Source organism: Siphateles boraxobius, unplaced genomic scaffold (genome assembly GCF_051911475.1).
Source record: "Siphateles boraxobius isolate OS27281-9 unplaced genomic scaffold, OSU_SipBor_1 29, whole genome shotgun sequence".
NCBI lineage: Eukaryota > Metazoa > Chordata > Actinopteri > Cypriniformes > Leuciscidae > Siphateles > Siphateles boraxobius.
Window position 1 is genome coordinate 8,015,230 of NW_027508908.1, and position 21,806 is coordinate 8,037,035.

Consider the following 21,806-nt stretch of genomic DNA (forward strand, 5'->3'; position numbering starts at 1 on the left):
GAGCGAGACTGCGAGAATAAGAAATTGTCTGTTGAATACACACTGTTGGGTTTTGTCAGGAAAGAATGGCATTAACGTGGCCAACAAGGGACAGAATACGCCCATGTGTGAATGTCTCTTCATAACACAAAACATGTAGCTGCATCCAACAACAACAACAACAAAAAAAACACAGACAGTGGCTTTACTTCCCTACTGTTTTATATTCCAAGCAAGGCCAATATGTGTATAATCATCCAACCAGGCCAGTGTCCTTCCTATCAGAATAGTGCATAACGGTGATGGTATGCCATTGAACCATCATGCCTTTCTATTTTATTAACATCCTGGCCCTCTATTTGCTTCCCTCTGCTAGGCTTCTGAATTGAAAGGACCACCTCTGCAGTTCAAATGTGACTCCCCGGCATCTTTTTTAACAAACAGAAATAAACCTTCATAAGCACTGCTCAGTCCATTTCACGCTGCCGCTCTCGTCTGTTTGATCTCTCACCTAGAGAGCTGCAGCTATACGCACAAGTATTATAAAACACGAACCGTGCAGTTTTATTTATGTCTGTTTCACTGCGCACAATATATCTTTCTCACTGACGCTGTGTTATTTATGTCCATGCTGTTGTCACTAGTTGCCATCTGAGGATCCATATCTTGGCAACTGTCTGGCACATATGCTAGTTTTCTGCACCAGTGTGTTGGCATATTAATCATCCGTGCACAAGGTCTACCGTACAATGTGTATGTCTGTATATTATCAGGGTACTTAATGTTTCGAGAGCTGAGATTATATTCACTCGTTTCACGCTGACGGCCCTGTATCTTATGTAAGATCACGGACAGTTGATAGAGCAGTGTGTGAGGCTGTATAATTCTCCTCATGAAGTCAGATCACCTATCTAACTCATGAACTTGAACTTAAAAGCCAAGGCCACATGCTGTGGTTGGACACTCCTTAACTCAAAGTTGGATCTAGTGAAGTGAATCTAGTTAAATGGATTGTTCACCCAAAAATGAGTGTATTGATTTGTCAGTGAAAAAAATATTGGACCCTACTGACTTTATTTGTATAGACATATTTTACTTTATTTACTTTATTATATATATATATATTTTGGGTCATGCTTTATACTAGGTGACCTTAAAGGGTTTGTTCAACCAAAAAATGAAGATTCTGTCATTAATTAATGACCCTCATGTTGTTCCAAACCCGTAAGACCTTCGTTCATCTTTGGAACACAAATTAATATATTTTTGATGAAATCCGAGAGCTTTCAGATTTGCAATTGCAAATTTCAATGCCCAGAAAGTTAGTAAAGACATTGTTTAAATAGTCCATGTGACTCCAGTGGTTCAGATGTAATGTTATGAAGCAAAAATATAAATAAAATAAATTATGACTTTATTCATCAAATTCTTCTCTTCAATGTCAGATTTCCTACGCTATTTGCGTAGTAAACACAGTACAGTGCTTCCTGGTTCTACGCCAGAATGCCAGCTAATTATTGGCCGATGCTGTTCACGTGAGCACCACGACACATTAAAAACATAAGTTGTTAAGTTTAGGTATTGGGTAGGAATTAGGTAGGATTAAGGGATGTAGAATATGGTAATGCAGAATAAGGCATGGATATGTGCTTTTAAAGTACTTATAAACAGTCAAAATCCTAGTAATATGCATGCTAATAAGCAGCTAGTTAATAGTGAGAATTGGACTCTAAACTAAAGTGTTACACATATTGCGATATGTACTGTACATCTGCGATATTTTGATAATTTTTATATATCATACAGCCCTAGATGGAAACACCTTCAAATGTGGAAATGGTAACATCTTTGGGGGGCGGGAAAAGCAAGTATCAGGCTCATGGATGAAAGTGTTTCCCAAAAGCTATTCGTGAAAAAAGTCAATATCAACTATAAAACCTTGAGTCTGAAAAATGCGTGTCATGACTGCTGGCACAGAAAGTCCAAAAAAACATGTAGAATATAGAGATGCACCGATTACAATTTTCTAGGCCGATTCCGATTTCCGATGTTTCATGAGTTTGGCCTGCCGATACCGATTTTAGCCGATTCCGATTCATTTTTTCTAACCACTTTACAGCAAACACAAATTTAATAGAACATTTTACATAGAACATATAGCATTTTTTGAACAATTAAAATAAAACAGAACTATATAAATTATTACTCCTGGTGTGGGAAATTCACACATATCTAAGTGCAGTGTTATGGTATGGAAGAACCATTTTCACTTCCAATATTCAACTAAAGAAATGGAGATATATTTACTTTTGAAAACTAAACTACTGTATGAAAACAGGTAATGGCAATAAAATAATATATAAATAGCAAATAAAAAGAAAATAAATATAGTCTTGCAGTATAAAGATATTTCTCAAAACACACAAACAGGCCTATTGCAATCACCTGTACATCAATGGCAAGTTCTATTTCGCAAACAGTTCTTCTCTCTCTGCCACATGTCCAGCCAGGTAAACAAGAGCTAAGCTCGGGCAAGTGGAGCAAGTGCAGGGAAATAATAATAAAAATAATTTATTTTCTGACATAGCCTCCTCCAGTTCTTGTTAAAACACACCAGACATGCAAATTCTGTGCATTTTGGGCACTATTTGGGTGAAATCATCTGTATTTTGTCCAACACAAGTGTGCTTTCACTTTAATTGAGCGTGAGCAGCGCAGCAAAAATAGACTCTGCACCGAAACCCGCGCTTCACTGCTGCTCACACGCTGCTCCTGCTCTCGGTGTGAATGCAATCATTGATTAACATGCAATCCGGAAAAAAAAAACCCTATGGCAAGCCGTTTTAACTTTTATTCATTTCCAGGATATGAATTCTTGATATCAACAATTCAATTGTTGATATCAACAATTACATTTTTGATATCAACAATTACATTTTTGATATCAACAATTTAATTATTGATATCAACAATTTAATTCTTGATATCAACAATTAGATTCTTGATATCAACAATTGAATTCTTGATATCTGTAATTGTATTTTCACTAGTGAAATGTCACCATAGGCTACCATTCAAAATTAATTGTTGATATCAACAATTGATTTCTTACTAGTAGAAATATAATTTTTCATATCAATAATTACATTGTTACTAGTAAGAATGTGAATTCCTGATATCAATAATTCAATTGTCGCTAGTTGAAATGTCTATTCTTGATATCAACAATTTAATTGCTACTAGTAAAAACTTTCATTTTTGATATCTGAAAATGTATTTCTGATATCAATATTATTTCAGATATCTAAAATGGATTTCTTACTAGTAACAATCACATTCATGATATCAGAAATTAACATAGTCACTAGTGAAAATGGAATTATTGATATCAAAAATGAACATTGTTACTAGTAGCAATTCAATTGTTGATATCAAGAATAGACATTTCAACTAGTGACAATTGACTTCTTGATATCAAAAATAAAGGTTTTTACTAGTAAGAATTGTATTTCTGATATGTAAAATTGGAATTGCAACTAGTCAGAAATCAATTATTGATATCAACAATTGATTTTGAATGGCAGCCTATGGTGACATTTCACTAGTGAAAATACAATTACAGATATCAAGAATTATAGTTTTTACTAGTTGAAACACATTTCTTGATATCTAGAATGAGCATTTTAATTAGTAAAAATGTAATTGTTGATATCAAGAATTAGCATTGTTACTAGTGGAAATGTAATTTCTGACATCAAAAATTGCCATTGTTACTAGTATAAATCTAATTCCTGATATCAATAACTATGATTTTAACTAGTTAAAATTGAATTGTTGATATCAAGAATTCATATCCTGGAAATGAATAAAAGTTAAAATGGCTTGCCATACCCCGCGCTGTTCATGCTTGTGGTGTGAAACGGCCGTAATTCACAAGGTTTACATGTGCGTTCCATGAGCACGTGTGATGCTGATGTTGCGCGATGTTAATCATGCGGCGCCCGAGTGCATTTGACCGGCAAAAAATCGGGATATATCAGACTGACCGGCCGGTCGCCGGTCGTGGCCGATCACGTGAAAATCGGCCGATTCCGATCACCAGCCGATCAATCGGTGCATCTCTAGTAGAATACCATAAAAAAACTGTGCTTACAAGTGCGGATGACATTTGCTTGGCACTTCTTGGGCAGTGCTAACAATTTTCAGGCAGTGTGTTAAAAGAAATGACTTATTATAAATCACTGACATCGCTGTTAATATTAATGACATTTTTAGCACTTTAGTGTTGGATAAAAATACAGTGGCTGAGAGAACTTTACCCAGATAAAATGTTGAACAGAGTTCCTGTTGAACAAACTTGCATCATGCATAAAACTTCCAAACTGTGCTGTTGTATCAAATGCAAAAAAAAAAAAAAAAGGGCACAAGGATGACTTTCCAACAAAACATAACTCAGTTCATCACAACACAATGCTGTCATTGTTTTCCTTAAAGATTACATGGTATCCATGCACATCCACAGCCAGAAGAGAAAAATTACTGTTTGGTTAAAATAGCTGCTTAAATAGCTTTAGCCAGGATGCTAAAAATATAACTACCTAAAAGTAGAAACTATTTCTTGACAATGAGCTCTTATTAGAAACCGAAAGGAGGAGCGAAGGGCTTCAGGAAATTCCAGGAGAGTTTGAGCTTTCAACAAGAGCATTGGTATCCTCACACCTCAATATTGTTGTTACCATTTCATTAGCACTCACGTATGAAGCAGGGCTCCAGACTAACTTTTCCACTGGTTGCACTGCTACCAACTTTCTCAGTTGGTCACACCAGCATATGATTTGGTCACACCTTTTTTTTTTTTTTTTTTTTTGCTACATGCCATGGGATTAATCAATGCATGCTGATGAATAGTGGTTTTAATGGACCAAGGCTAGCAAAGGCTTTCTGGGTTGCAGCAGAAATACCTGTAATATTAATCATTGCCAAATTTCAGGATTTTCATGGATTTTGGACAGTAATTTTAATCTGTAATTTTAAGCATTTTACATTTGAATTATATACAATCTATCTATTTACATTTGAATCATATTCTATCTATCTATCTATCCATCTGTCTATTATCATCTTTCTATCTTTTAAAAATCATTAAACATTCAAATGTATGCATTACATTTTAAAAGATTAGAGTATTATAATAAACTGATACAGATTTTTCGTTATCAAAGTTTATAGTTGTAACAAAAAGCAGAAATCTCACACTCCTTACCTTCTGCATTTTATAATAATTTCCTTTTCCTCTGTCGAGCGATCATGAGAGTAATCGCTCGACAGAGGAAAATTAACCGCTGAAAAGACGTAGGAGGAAGGGGCTCTGTGTTTCGTGAGCCAATTTTTATCATTTTTATATGGCTTAATTCGTGAATTCGTAATTGGCGTGTATCACCATCAGTGTGCAATGCGCATGACGTCTACGTTCGTCAATAAATAAACTGCACGCGTCTTGCGGAAGAACATGTAGACGGAACTTCTCTCCGTTTATGTCTATTGCGAGTCAAGCAGGCACTGGGCTACTCCGCAGCCGAGACGACCCCGGGATAAAATAGTACGAATGTAAACACTTATTATAGGCGTACCGTAGTGATTCAGAATAAGTCAAAAACACGGTTTGGAAAGTGTATTCATGATGTAGCCTACTCGTTCATTTTGAACGGACTGCAGCAGCTGATACAACGGCGTTCTGTTGTTCAAGCGTCCACTCGCACAAATGCGACCACATCACATTTTAACTCGCACATTCTCAAAAAATGGTCGCATATTCAGTCTGGAACCCTGTGAAGTCAGTTTGGCCTATTAGCACTAGCAAAATTATAGTAGTCATGTACTGTATGAACTGGTGAAGGTTAAACGTCATTTGCTCATGCTATTATTAAACATGAAGAGTGTGAAACTCAAAGATGTCCTTTAAATCTCATATGCCACATATTAGCACATATTTAACCTCTTGCCTGAAACATCAAGTCAATGATTGGCCACAAACAAAAAAATATAATAATAATTTCTGCACAGCTGGATGAAAGGGGGAACTCCTACCTCATGCAAGTTTAATTCTTTGACTTTTTCCTTTTGAATAACCTGTAAACGAAAAAATAACTTAATTAGTAATTAATATATTTAGAGTAAGACTCAATCACAATTTGGAGACTATAACCGAAACGTTTGAAATTGCATAAAAAAGTAACAGAAACCCTCATGTTCACACTCAATTTGAATCATGCAGTAAATAATGTACATTTATACAATACAGTAAAGAGTTTGAATAGCAGCTTACCTGCTTGTATGCATAGAGCTCTTTGTGTGCCTGGTGCCGTAACCTAGGCAAAAGAAATCTTTGTTTTAGTTCAGAGGGTGACAACATGATGACAGAGAGCAAAAACTAATGTCTCGTTTTTATTAAAAAAAATACCTTTCTCGCCTTTGACATTGGCTGTGTCCAGTTCTAGCAGTGCTTTGAGCTGCCTTGGTTTGTTTAAACTATCTTTAGTGTCTTTCAGGGTGATTTAGGTTTTGTATTGTCTCATTAAGCTTGACCAGACTTTAACAGCCCGTCTGAACCAAACTGCCCAGGCATTACCCACTCACACTGCTGCAATGCTTTACCAAGTGTGACTGTCAGACCGGTGCCAGGCCCTTTAAAAGAACTATATAAAGATACTCTTGGCATGAACTCAAGAAATGGAGGCAGCCAAGCAAAGGACAGTCTACATTTAACACTATTTTGATATTGAGCGAGAGAGAGAGAGAGAGAGAGAGAGAGAGAGAGAGAGAGAGAGAGAGAGAGAGAGAGAGAGAGAGAGAGAGAGAGACCTTGATGGAAAATAACTGGAATGTGTCAGGCATGATGGAAGAGTCTCTAGTGTAAGAAAAAGGCTATTTAAGGAAAACCAGCAAACGCTATACACTATGTTTAGCCTCAAGTTTATTCCATATCTGTAGGGTTGTTAGAACATAGTAATAGTCCAGTAATAGTAGCTTTAGAAGACATTCATCTTGGCATTTTATGCTTGTTTGTTTGTCTGAAACACTTTATATTTAAATTCTATGGAAGCTATGACAATTAATTCAACAACAACAACAAACAACAATATTGCAGACCTGACCAATATTACTTCCTGTACAAAGGAAAGGCACAAGTGAACACCACATACAATACTGCAGTATCTTACAATCACATCCAGAAATTAATATAGTTCATTAAAGATAAGATTTATTCAGAAAAGTCTCAAGGAAAAGGAGAGTTGGATAGAGGTGGAAAAAAAATGGAAAAGTGTTGTAAAATTTATCTCCATTACAAGTAAACTTAACCTCTCGCAGCAGAGTGAGTAAAACAGGCAGCACAGTCTAGGAGACAAACTGAAAGCAGGTAAAGTAGCAGATACTCCCTTTGGAGGAATTTAGAGGTGAGGAAGAGTGATTTATGGGTACTTCAGGGCATTTTTGTAATTTATACTCATCAGTATGCAAAAACAATTATCACTATATTATGAATTTATATTATGAATTTAATTCATTATATTATAAATTTTTTAACTTAAGCGCTGCGTTTTTAGAATGCTGTGTCATGCGCAGGATATTGCAAAATACACAAGTGGAACACGTCCATCTAACACAGTGGAATGCAAAAAAATGTGTGCTGTGTGAACGGCCCCTAAAGTATGTCGTGGCTGAATGAAAGAAGTCATCATGGACTATTCATTCTTCAAAGCAAAAGTATGATCACAACAGGAAGGGATTGCAAAATATCACGATATTTATGTTGCTAAATACGTGTACTCATCTTTCAGTCTAGTTCCTGACCTGAGCTGGGCTAGGTCAAGATGAAATGTTGTTTGACAATCTCCAGACAGTCATGATTTCTAACGCATCATTGGGCAGGTGTTCATCAGGTTGAAAACCACCTTGTGACCATTTCCCTGCATTGTAATGTAACTGGTACAGCTATTTACCTCACACTGAGTGCTAAATCTCAGACGTGTGTGCGAATTTCGATTTTCTTCCCATGAGGATGACTGTGCCAGACAAACACCCACCCACCCACCCAACCATTTTCTTCTCTAAGTGTGTGTTCGCCAGTCACAGGGGCATTACACATGTATGTGTCGGAGCTGGTGCATGGCTGCTACGTGCGACTGCGTGTGTTTGCTCAGAATCACGACGTCCTTCACAGGTCCACTTGAGCTCACGACTCCCTCACTTTTCACGTTGAAAATCTCGTCTCACGACTCTACAATCTGGTGGTCCTCGATTCAAGTCTTTGATGTGCATGATAAAATAGCGGTTTAAATCGACAACTAAAGAGGTCAAGAGACAATCTGCACAGATCTCAATCATTTCATCACGATTTTAAAACAAAAGCATGTTTTACACTGAAGTCCCTGAAGACCAACTTCGTGCTTGTCTAGCTAGTGGACTGGTGTAGCCAAAACTAGTTGGTTAAGTTAGCTGAAGGAATAGCACCCAAAAAGGAAAACTATGTCGTCATTTACTACCCATTATAATTTCATAACCCATACAACTTACTTTTTTCCCCACATGGAACACAAGGAAAAACTTTTGAATAATCTGCTGGCTGTCTTTTTCAATGCATGCTTTTAAAATAACATGGGACTGGAGCGTTCGAGTTTTCAAACTATAAAAGAATGGTAACACTTAACAATAAGGTTTAATTTGTTAATGCATTAACTAATTTGAACTAACAATGAGCAATACTGTATATTATTACAGCATTTATTAACCTGTATTAATACAAATGTTCAATGTTAACAAATTAAACCTTATTGTAAAGTGTTCCCAAAAGTATCTTACTTGTGGTCCATACACTTATATTCCAAATCTTTTGAAGCCTGTTTGGTGTAGAAAAGGCGGAAATTTAAGTCTATATAGTCAGCGGTTAAGCACAGTAGCCAGGTCAGACTGAGTATTTGTCATTTTGGACTTGACATTCCCAGTCCTTAGAAGAAAGTCATATAGGTTAGGAATGACAAGAGTTTGAATAAATAACAGAATTTTCATTTCCATTTTTTGGCTGAACTAGTCCAGTAAGAAGCGTGTTGCGGACACAAGCTCACATGCTCACATGGGGCGGCAGTGGCTCAGTGGTTCATGTAGTTTGTCTGCAAACCGAAAGATTGGTGGTTCGATCCCCGGAAAATAAGCACGAGAAAAGCTGAGAATAAGCACTCCAGCCTCTTGCCTATTGTTTCAATGATGCTGAAGGTATATGTCGAGGTGAAAAATAGCTTGCTAAAAATATAATGAAAAATGCAGCTAGGTAGAATGGTAGCCTACTATTTCGGTACTTGCTGAAATTGCAATTGTTGTCATTTCCATTCTCGTCTGCTGGTTTTCAGATGTACAGTGCGTGTTTTTGTAATGGGGGCATAACAAATGCTTGCTGGTTAATTCAATGAGGAAGTTATGAATATTTGTGACCTAATGCAAGGGAGACTGCATCTTTAGAATTCTGGAATCTGGGCTAAATACAAACTCTTTTTATAGATGACTTGGTAATCTGACGGTTTTTCATTCAAGAATACAGTGTTTTCATTGTTGAGACTAATAATATAAGACCATAAAGGCTACCAATACATGTACACATTTGAAAATACAGTAACGGGGAGGCAAAGTCAAATAAAACAGAACTAGTATATAATAAATGTGAAGGAACGTACCATCTCCTCCACTCAAGCAGGGCTGAGTTGAGTGGGGGACGGAGGGGGTGACTGTGGGACGCAAGAATCACTGTCTTCATGTTTTTTTATCATTTACGCCCGTGTTATGGAAATCATTATGAACAGCAGCTACGCTAATTATTTTCCCTTTTTGCTTTTCTGCTGTCATCTCGGGACGCGAGTCCCGAGAAAAACGGCGTTCGTGAGCTCCAGTTTGTATCCAGCCTTTCACGGAGACTTCAGATACCCCAATCACAAAGCCTGTGAAGAGACGACTCAACACCGGCGATATGGCCCCTCCATGGTGGACGGCACTGATCCTCAACAACTCATCTCAACACCGGCGTGATTACTTGGACTTCCAAAAGATGGAAATGGATAAATATTCTAAATGTTCCGATCCAATCTGCCTTGTAATGCTGCCCGAATCATAAATCATGCACTGTTCCTTCGTTGGCCAGAGGAGAACTGGCCCTCCGACTGAGTCTGGTTTCTCCCAAGGTTTTTTTCTCCATTCTGTCACCTGATGGAGTTTTGGTTCCTTGCCACTGTTGCCTTGGCTTTTGACTTGCTTAGTTGGGGACATTTAATATTCAATAATATTATTGATCTGCCTTGCTTAGGGTGGACGTTGACTCAATTTTCTTTTAGAAACAAACTCTGTTATATTATTTTCATGTTATCACTGTGAAGCTGCTTTGATACAATCTGTATTGTAAAAAGCGCTATATAAATAAAGGTGACTTGACTTGACTTGACTTGGTTAGGCTGAATTTGGATGAGAGCTGCTGATTCTCATTGTCTTAAGTAAGAGATGCTACACGTTTCAATTGCACATTAAAGCAACAGTATCTCTGCTGCTAAGAATGACCACATAGCAAATTTGACTGGATAACAGCAGCTCTGTAGCTAATGGAGAATGGAGTTTCTTAAGCCATAAAGCATCAGTGGTCAGTTTGGTTGTTTTATCATTACCAGGTTCATTCTCACTAGAAAAGTTAATCAATGTCCTTCAAGTTATTGAACAGCTCCTGTTAAGTTCACTCAAACCATAAGGGAAGTTTGTGACATGATGTACTGGAGTTTCCTCAATGTCGAAAATGCATTGATTTGTGATTGTGCAGCTAAGCAGCTTTATATTCAGTTAATGTGCAAATAAAAAGCTTTACATCCATTTACATAGAAACTAGAAGTCAAATCAACACAGGGGGAGCTTTTATTTTCAATTCAGATTATCAAGTCAGTAGCTCTCTTAGATTCTCCAAACTGTGCTGTGTGACCTTCTCACTCTTCATGAAAAGCTTTGTTAGTGCAATGAACACGCACATAAAAACCATGTCAGGCACAAGTAATCAGGATCTTTCTTCAAAATGCCATACAGTTGCCTTGTTGTCCTGATTATTGTTTTATTAAGGAATGCTGCATTGCAGTGGGGCCGTTCATGCACATCATAAAGACATGGTTTGCAGACCAACCTTGAAGGCTAATTTGCCATGGGCTCCCAATGGAATTTATAGTTTAAACAAATTTCCATTACGGTACACCATTACTGTGTGTAATTTATGTCGTACATCAAATCAGAAAAGTCTCTTCAAGTAAATGTTAACCTCAGACCTTATTTTACTCATAAATCCAAAACTAAATCCAAATTTCCTGAGGGAACCCATAGCTTAACAAGGCTAATTTCTTAGACTAAAATTGAACATTCCTATTATATATTGTGGAATTCAATGGAGTTGGTAATTTATCCCTACCTCTTTATTGGACAGCCTCTAATAATTAAAGCACGGCTCTGAAATTCAGAGTTGGTTCAGCCTTCAAAGTGAGCATGATAAAAGCTGCCCCACATGGTTTGGACACGGTGTGAAGATGAAAGAGAACATCTCCGTTTCACCACCATCTGTCAGCTCTCCTCTATCCTCTCATAGAAGTCTTTAAACTCCCTTCCATTTTCAGTTTTAACTTTGGGAATTGGTTCATTTAACAGTTGTCTATAAACATCAGTGCACCATGATTCCAACAACACCCACTTGCACATACTGGGTTGATTGGATTTTTCAAGAATTTCCTAACAAATCATGATGGAAATTACTTCATTGTGTTAGGTGTTTAATTACAACAGTTCATTTTGTAGCCTGTATGTTTAGGGATTAGATCAAGACCTTGGACCCTGTAACCGACTGAAGAGGATAAATAAGCAAATGTATGGCATTTTGAGGCTTGTTCAAACACATTCTGCTGTCGCACACATAGAAGAGCCAGGTGGTCTTACCGAATCAGGTAGCAGCAGAAGAGTAGACTGAGGATGAAGACGAAAATGGCTGTCCCAAAGACAACAATGTAGATATTGAGGGGAAGGTTCTGAAATCCTATATTCGGCATCCTGAAAGTGTAATGCTGTAAATCTGAGGTCATGGATAACCTGGTCGGAGAACGAAAGGGAAGAGAGACAAAAACACATCAGAGAGTGGCTCATTGATCAAAACACTAAATGCTGGTGTAAATGCTAGCAGACCACATGCCCATTAGTGCACCTCAAATCGCAAAGGAAAATAATCACCCTTTCTGCCGAAACACGAATAAACGTAAGCTCTCATCAATATGATTGTGATTTGATATGTGGCTTGGCTTGATTTCTAGACTGTTTCCACAACAACTGCATATTATACCCAACAACAAACCAATGAATAAACTCATTAATGCCTTAAATTGTGCATTGGGCAGTGCATGTAATATTCCAGTGGAGAGAGCTTGAGAACATTGGTCCTGCAGGAGCCATTAAGCAATACTCACACTGTATCTGTGGGAAATTAGTGTTAACTAATCTACAGAGAGTCAGCGCAGCTTTGATTTGGTCTGTTACGAGCGTGTTTTTTATATTTAATATATTCATTTCTGACTGGAAAAATAACTCAAAATAAACCCTTAAAATTGCTAACAGAAAGATGAAAAACTTTTCTTGCCAAAACTTAACCCTCTATGGCATGGTGTTGCCCTCAGGCAACAAACTACCTTTTTGGACCTCACACCACCCCTTTAATTTTTGTATATATTTTTTTTAAATATATAATATCACCTGACATGTCTGTTCAATGAAATGAGGGGCTGAAGTGGTTGTGACCTTTTGTTTGGATCAACTGGGGAAAGTGTTCTAGTAGCATCTATTAAGTATTAGTATTAGTTAAGTACTGAGTATCAGTATTAGTTTTTTAGTATTAGTATTACACTGCCTTCCCAAAAAACATAAAAATGCCAAATGGTTTTTGTGAGCTTTAGGGGTAGGGTTGGGAGATACAGAAGAAAAACTCAGTACAAGTATGGCCTTCAAGTAAAAAGAAAATTCCCACCTTAATATAATTGAAAGTAGCATACAGTAGCGCTTAAAGTATGGGATCTAAATAATGGATAATATAATATATTATAATAGGATACTACTTACTAAATAAAATCTTGATTTAAGAACAACTGGCCTCAATTGCAGATCGCCACCACTATTTAAGAACAAAAATGGGTGTGCATGGCTCTGTTTATTTATGTGTGTGAGAGTAAGAGATTTCACTGGGCATTCAGGATGTTACTCCCCCCAATACGGGCATGTCTGGGCATGCCTTTAGGATAAAACTCAAGTAATGCCACATGTGAGACTGTGTGTGTAAACAAAGGGGGAGGTAGAGAACCACTGTGTGACGCAACAGCACAACACATCTGGGTGTTATCCATCATACTTTGTTCTCACAGACAAACTTGAAGCTTTACTCTCCCTATAAACATGTGAGGGCCTTTGACACATTTAGAACCGCTCCCACTTACACCCAGATTCTTGCTGACCACAAACAGATTGTTTACTTTCCTTCTCCGTCTCTGCCTGTCTTCCTCTGTCTGTGTCCATTACAGCATGCAATTCTTTTTGATAGATCAGGGTAAATATCCAAACAGAAAATCAATGACCAGCTGGCTTAACACAAACTCTGTTATTTCAATAACAACATCCCTTACTCTTACCAATACAGTAAGTAGGCCTACTAGTAAACAGTACTGTTTTATTGGCTAGGTTGGCGGTTTGAATCTGTCGAGACTATGATGCCATTTTGCCTCTGTGGCAAAATACAGTTCACTGCTCTTCCAATTCCATTATCTTGCTTTACAAGCATTAATCGTCTGAGCTATTGGCCCAGTTTATGTCACAACCCAAACATACAGGCTTATTGAAATTTGAATGCCCTCAGACACAATGATACATGTCCTTTGGAAAACTCCACAAGTTCAGGACATGGAAAATAATCCGGAAGGACCTCCATATTAAAAGTATGAGGGGGTTGGGTTCAAGACTGGGAGAGGCTCTGCTGGCTGCAGGCAATCACTTTTCCTTCTTTTAAGTGTCATTTGGCACTAAGTGTCATTTGGGAAAAGAAGAAATGTATTCATTTTAATGTTGCTAAATGATTACTTGCTAACAAAAAATTTTTCACTTGTTTCAAACAAACAAAAGGAATATAACTTTTAACCAGCACGGCCAATAAAAAAACGCCATATAACCTAAAACAGCAGCCTCTGTAACGAGGGGTGTGAAGTAACGAATTACAAACACTCCCCTTACTGTAATTAAGTAGTTTTTTGCAGAAATTTTACTTTTTCGAGTAGTTTAAAAATTGTGTAATTTTACTTTTACTTGAGTACATTTTAAGTGATGAATTGGTACTTTTTCTCCGCTATTTTCCTTCTATTTGTGTTTGTTACTCGTTACATGCTTTTTTTAATTTTATTTTATTTTTATCCATCAACGTGATTGGATTGAGTAAGCGGTCTCTTGACTGTCATCAAATCAAATTAAGCATAGAAAACTTTAACCGCCTATTCCTGCTGTTACTCGTGACTGCTGTGGAAGTGCATTCTTCACGCATCAATTCAATCCAGATATCAGCGTCTTCCTCTAATATGCTAAAGGTACATTTCACATTTCAGCTTAATATTATATTTATATAGGCTGGCCTGTCTACATGGCCTAACTTTTGGTCTGAGGTTGGGGGTATTGCGTGACGAGTTCATAATGCGGTGAATTCCCGATCCCATTTACTTCACAATCACATTATAGAGAGACGAGCGTCACGATCTGTGCACTGCCGCGTCTCGCGCTCGCCATGCTGCCAGATTCAGAATCAGTGCACTCTATGAACCATGGCGTTAACTTGAACTGCATTTCTGTCAGTGCGTAACTACAGCTCGTTAATAAACAACGTTTTTTGATTGATCCATTACAATCCGTCTTCATTTGGCAACTTAAGTGCACTTGCGCAAAAACATTTTTTCATGTTGAACTTTTTTTTTTTTTTTGTGGATGCTGCTGATAAAACAGCTTCACCGAGACTACAAAGACACATGCATTTGTGTGTGTGTGTGTGTGTGTTTGTTTGTTTCTTTCTTTTGTAAAAGTTTCCTGGATATAACTTCCCTATTTAATGCACAAATTTCCTAGTGAGTAAATGTAGCCGTGTAAAATGTAAGGGATGATGCCACCCTTCTAGAACAATGTGCATTTACATTTGAATTGTAACATATTTAATATCATGGAATTAAAGTGTGCAATTAGTGTTAGCTCACTATCTTAGCCTTTTTCGGTGCATTAGGTGAGGTAATCTGATAATATTAGTGATTCTCATTTATCAAAACACTAACATTGATACCGTTTTGGAGAGAAATTGGGTATTTTTTAATCTCTCTATTTAACCCATCTCATGGTGTGTGATGCTGAACTATCATATGAGTTTCTAAAGGTTTTTGAATTCTTTGCACAGTTATGAATATTAATATTTTATGTGCAACAACAGCATGCTCATTGTAAGGGGTAGAATCCACAGCTCAGTAGGCTACTTACTACTCATGAGTACTTTTAAATAAGCTACTTTTTTACTCTTACTCAAGTAGTTTTTTGGACAAGTACTTTTTACTCTACTCACACTAAATATTCTTTGGTATTCTAATTTGGTTTGCCTCCAATTTAAAGAAGGGTCAAAGTTGGGCTACAGTGAGTTGCTCGGAGACAAGGAGACAAAGTATGCATTTGTTAAAACATCACTTTCACCCCAGTTAACAATCAAAGCCTTCCAAGCTACATTTGTGTTTATCAGCCATAATGAGGGCAAACTGAGTACACAAATGGTTTTGGATAGAAAAAAAAATTCACCACAATCATTAGGTATGACCTGATGTTAAAGTGCTGGGCCAATATCAATAATATCCAATAATTAACAGCTTGTTGTGACCGATTCAATAGCCGATACTTCTACTTTACTTGATGAAACATGATCATAATAATCAAATGGGAATTGGTAAAAACACCATACAGATCAGATAGGTGTCATGTACTGTTGTTGAAAAAGTCTCATCACAGAGACACTGAAAAACTAGTAAGTAAAGCAAAATAAGCCATTTATGAGTTAAATTACTGTGCTGTGTAATTACATTTTTTGTTATAAGTTAAAATGAATGTAAGTTATCCAGTAACAGCATATATCTGCTGCTATTTCAAACACACAGTTCCTTTTTTATATTGCAAACTGAGGTAATAAAACAATGTAATGAGTGCAGATACCGTATTGTTCTCATCTGACAGGGTTTTAAACTAATTTCTGCATGTATTGTCTACGCTGATGCTTTCCTTGTCCAATTTTGCTTTGGTATGAGTTTGTTCCAGAAAAAAAAACAAGAAAGAAAAAACATTCAAAACAAAACTGGCCCTCGCACATAGCTTTTCCCCAAATGTGATCCTGTGATTCAAAGAAAATGTTTCTTAAATGAGCAGTAGACATCGTTACTTCCTGTCTCATTCTCGATGGCCAAAGTCAGAAAGTTTTGTAACTTTCATGAACCCTTGTCTGCAAAGGGAATCTCCAATAGTGAGCTGGTCAGATGGTCTAAAAGCATGTCAACTTCTCAAAAGTGAGAAGAGGGAAAGCTTGCAGAGGTAGCAACAGGGACACCATAAAGGAAACCTCCTTGTATACCGGAGTGACAGTTTCACGCACCAACTTCTGCTGGGCAAGAGTCTCAGACATCAAATGTTATCCCGGAGCCACTGTCCTGCTGTGGAAAACCGCCCAACATTCAAAGGGTTTTTTTGAAGTGTCTGTCAGGCCATTGCTACCATCTAAAAAGAAGGGAAGTAAAAATTAACTGCTTCTTTTTTTGATCTTCTATACCACAGGGTGCAATATCAAGTCCCTTTTCACCCCTACTTCCCATTATGTCACCGAACTGACCAGACAAGGTCATTTTGCAATGCTCAGCTTGCCGTTACAACACTGCCAAATGGTATTTTTACCTCCACTGAAGAGGAAAAGCATTTCAATAGTGCATCAAGTCACTCTCAGAGCTGAGAGGAAGTGCAGAGTAAAACTGGAGTGGCCCTTACTTATTCGAAATTTGTTGCGTTTTACAGTCCTTAATATACTGAGATGGGTTATAAAAAGAAAGCTCTTAAGCTTAAAAGAGGGTTCTGACTATACACAATGATTCACTTACAGTGAACCACCAGTAAAGGAGTAGAGCACTTTTTGGTTTTAATAAAACAAAGCTAAAAAAAAACTATAGGGCCCTATTCGCCATCTACTTTATTTCCTTTAAGCTTCAGGGTAAACCAAGGAGTGAGACATATCAAAAAAGGCTCAATAGCCCAACTGGTGCACTTGAACTATAACAAAGTACTTAAAGGAACCTTGTTAAAGAAAAAAAAAATCTATTCCCACAAGATGACATTCTCACAACACTAGTAAATATCTATGATTGCTATTCGAAAACAATATTGGAGAGTAATGCAATGCAGTTAGATCCAGTCAGACGGCAAAGTAATGAATAAATATGATTTTATTTATAAGTAATGAAACAAATTAATAATACAAATAATAGAACAATGAATATTTAGATACATTTGTAAGTAATAATCAGCATTTAATAGTAAACAACAATGTAACAATAAACAAGTCTGTAACCAAATATCAGAGTAAAATAATATTGCCAGAAGAGTAAAGGAGCAGAAGAAGGGCTTTTCATCTGCCAAGTGAGATTCAAGAGCAAAAGTGAGCCAGAGATGTACAGTAAGAACTCTGCAAACATTTACACATAGGTCCAAGGTCAGAAACTATAATTCAGCTCTGATGTCTTGGTATTACATAATGCAAACATGTTTGAACATTGTGGTTTTACCATCCAAGAAGCAGAAATAGCCAAATAAGTATTTTCATCATGTCTAGATTTTATGCAAATATGGCTATCCTTTAACTCCAAGTAAGATAACAAATTAATGCGAAATTTGATTTTAGACAAGATACCACCCTTTGCAGAAGTCAGAAATAAAATAGCATGTCTCCGCTTTTGGAGAAGTATCAATAAAATTTTGTTTTGTCTGTGGCTCTACATCTTCCCTCTCTTATATATATATATATATATATATATATATATATATATATATATATATATATATATATATATATATATATAACACACTTTACATTATTACATAAGATCATAGGGCAAAATGTCACATTCCAATGTATGCGCGTTAGATAAGCTCTAATCGTAATTCCAAACCTACTGTGCCCCGATGTGAACAGTATGCCAGACAACAGAGGAAAAGCCTGCTTAACCACCAACCAATCTGTTCAAGTGAGCACAACCCACCAGCAGAGTGGAAAAAAAAGGGTTCCTTCATCGCATACATTGAATTCTCCCAGGTCAATGCAGACCTTGTGTCAAAGTCAAAGTATCTGTCTGGTCATCATTCACATCTGTAGGTCACAACTGGTATTTATCCAATGCTAAATCGACATAGTGACACCTTCAGTGCACCCATGACATCTGTCTGGGGAAAATGTATGTAAGGTTCACTCAGGGTGGCACTGGTTTTAAATAATCTTGCGTTAAGATACAATTTCGTTTCATAGTTCTGTAAAAAGAGAAAAGTTGAGGAGGCTGCTAACTTTAAATGTAATACGGGGTTTAGAATTTGATCCATGAGTTTTATGTACAAAGTTTAGAAATATATTGTACAGTCAACTCAAGAAATGTTAATTTTAAGGCCTGAATACTAAAAACATCAGTATTTACTGGGACAATTAGTTAACTTCAAATGTCCGTGCCTTTTAACTGAATGATTTTATTCAAGTATAGCTAGCCAAACTGAATAATAGCTATTCAGCTAGCTAACAATTATTCAGCGTTTGAGTTCACATAATTGAATAGATTATGTTTCACAATTACTTTTAACCAGTTGTCATTTAGCAGATTATTTATCTGTTCAGGTTTAAAACCTACAAACTTTTTGATTACCAGTCCACATCTTTAACCACCAGGCCACACCAACCACCATGGTTTACAAGAGAAGGGCTGTTATTTATGATCAATTCCATTAAAGATAAAAACAAAAAACAAACAAAAAAAAAAACAGTTTGACCACAATCATATAACTGTTTTCTGGAAAAGTCTTCACTATGCACAAGGTCATCCTAAATATAAAACCTGGAAATTTTATAAACCCAAGTAAATTTGTTACCAGTAAGAGAAAAAAAATCCTTCTGAGGTAAAAAAAAAAAAAAAAAAAATATTCTAGGGAATAGAATATAAGATACTTTCTCTTTCTTTAAGCTACCGAGACAATTCACCATACATGCAACTTTCTGACATTTAACTTTACTTTCAAATGTGCTCATGAGTCATGTCTCACTTTGACGCTCAACACAGACGCAAAAGGAAGCATTTATTGCTGTAAAGATAACTATAATTACACACTCTGTGCACAACCCTGATTGCTTAAGTGTTTGCATAGCCAGTGATGCAGTGAAACCTAGTGAAGCAGACCATCAGTACACACCTTTATAATGACCTCTCTTACGTTGTCAGGCAGCTAAGGACCCAGTGGCATACTTTAATGCAGATATTTCACACATCCATTGAGTGGCCCAAACGTATAATATATAAATTACATTAAAATGTCAATATATAAACCTTAAGCAGCATCCTAACTGCCTTGCAGGTTCAAAATAAGTGTTTGCATGTCACACAAATAACGCTCTTCGCGTGTTATCCACAGGAAACACTCAACTTACAATTGATTCCAATAGTTATATTAACATCAGCATGTCACTAAACTAATACTGCAATACTCATGCATACATGCATAGCTCAAGACAAATATTGGACATACTGGATACATACTTGAAGAGAAATCCAAGAAAAAACTGAAGTGACGTCATTTCGAACCAAATCAGACCAACACGAAGTTCGTTTGGAGTAAGTTTTGGGATTTCAAAACAGCCTGCCAAAGCGAACTTTCTAGAAAAGTTTCCTTTTCAAATTGGATTTTGGTATTGCCTTCTATGTGGGATACTTGTGATTCTTAGATTTGGGCAAAAATCTGTATACCGTGGCAATCTAGCTTTTTTTGCATCAAACCAAGAGTGTACCTATAATTTCAGACATTAGATTACTTTTGTAACAAAGATAAACTATATAATTTTTCCGCTACGTAAACTGTTTAAGACAGTAAAATTCATTCAACAAAAAGATAAATGTAACTCTACTACTCATAATGACACCACCCTTCGACAACATGACACACTTGTGTAACTCCCATAAAAATCGATATGCCACACTCATGAATACTTGCTTTTATAACCCACCTATTCCTATAGCTAAAACTCATATTTCCTTATGGGAACACGCTCAAGCAGAAAGACGACTCCTCACAGAGTACTTCTGGTAATCTTCCATCATAGGGAGGGTAGTTGTTACCCCCCACAATCAAAGGAGGAGCTCAATATCTCAAGGCTTCAGAACTGTAAAACACTGTTTTTTTTTTTCGTTTTTTTTTTCTGTGAACATGCCCCTACTGAGCATAATTGGGTAATCGTTCCCTTTTAACAAACACCTGGACTCCAAACAAGATTAATAGGGCTATATTAGGAATATTAGTTTGGATAATTAGAATCCCTGATGACTGTCAGTAAAAAGGGGCTTTGGAAAGTTATTATGCAATGCACATGATTCGTTGTAAAAAAAAAGAAAGAGTATAGTCTACAGACCATTAAGGGCTGAGAGAGTTGAATTGCTCAATATCCTTCTATTCACTGGAGACTTTTAAAAAAGAAACATGCTTTGCCAGAATTTGAGACCGATTTTTAGATTGTTTTCTTTTTTATCATCATTTGTCTATTTTTCATGTCTGGAAAAAGCTCTGTTTGCACTTTTTCACAACAAAGTCCCAAGTCAATTTCCAGCGGCTTGTGGCAAGCCCCTGCACCAGAAACAAGGGCTGCTGTCTGAATCTGAAGTGGAAATTTCCACTGAGCCTTGAGCCCTGACTATCCCAGTTGCACATTTGAAACTTAATATTACAACAGAACTAGAGGGCCTCCAGCTTCGTAAGGGGAGTGGTGTGGGTCCTGACAGTGTCTGTGCCAGTTTAGTGAGAATATGTGGTCATGTATCTCTTCTTAAATATAGTACCTAACAAGATTTGATGGTCTTGCAGAACTGTCAACAGTAGCAGTCAAAACCAACAAAATTACAAATCATGCTTTCAAAAGGCTTCAACTCAGCTCAAGAGAATAGATAGTCAGACAGTTACTTCTAACATCAGCATAAACAAACACTTTTCTTATCAGTGTGATGAATAAATCTACTCTTTAACTATTTTCCCCTTTATTCAATCCAAAATGACGGCACTTCTTTGGCCCTGTTTAAACCTGATATTAAGATGTGTTTTTGTCGATCGGATCACAAGTAGATGAGACAGACACATTCCCGTTTACATCTGGTGTTTTTTAATCTGTATCTTTTGTCCACTTTCAACCACTTCTGTACGGATTTCGTTTAGTGGAGGGTCTATGCGCAGGTAAATGTATGGGCTTTAACAGATCTTTCGATCTAATGGACAAAATAATCTCACTCAATTTACATATGAATATAACTGGAGATGACGGAAAAACATATGGAGAAAAGCAGCTTTCGCTTCTACTCTGATAGCCGCAAGAATATGGCAAATGCGGAGATTGCGTGTTAGAAATCAGGTATGGGAACATTGTGCTTGATATGTTTTTTTTTTTTATCTTC

At 36.8% G+C, this 21,806-nt stretch overlaps 1 protein-coding gene across 4 annotated transcripts in view; it reads right to left on the reverse strand.

Moving 5' to 3' along the window:
* Positions 1 to 21,806, reverse strand: part of rnf24 (ring finger protein 24) — a 39,479-nt gene that overhangs the window by 8,046 nt on the left and 9,627 nt on the right. For all 4 annotated transcript variants that reach the window (XM_077246413.1, XM_077246409.1, XM_077246412.1 and 1 more), the window contains 3 exons: positions 11,977 to 12,126; positions 6,305 to 6,347; positions 6,067 to 6,108 (listed from right to left, as the gene is read on the reverse strand). In XM_077246413.1, the coding sequence (XP_077102528.1) occupies positions 6,067 to 6,108; positions 6,305 to 6,347; positions 11,977 to 12,119 (228 nt within the window). In that variant the 5' untranslated portion in view covers positions 12,120 to 12,126. The remainder of the gene's footprint in view (positions 1 to 6,066; positions 6,109 to 6,304; positions 6,348 to 11,976; positions 12,127 to 21,806) is intronic.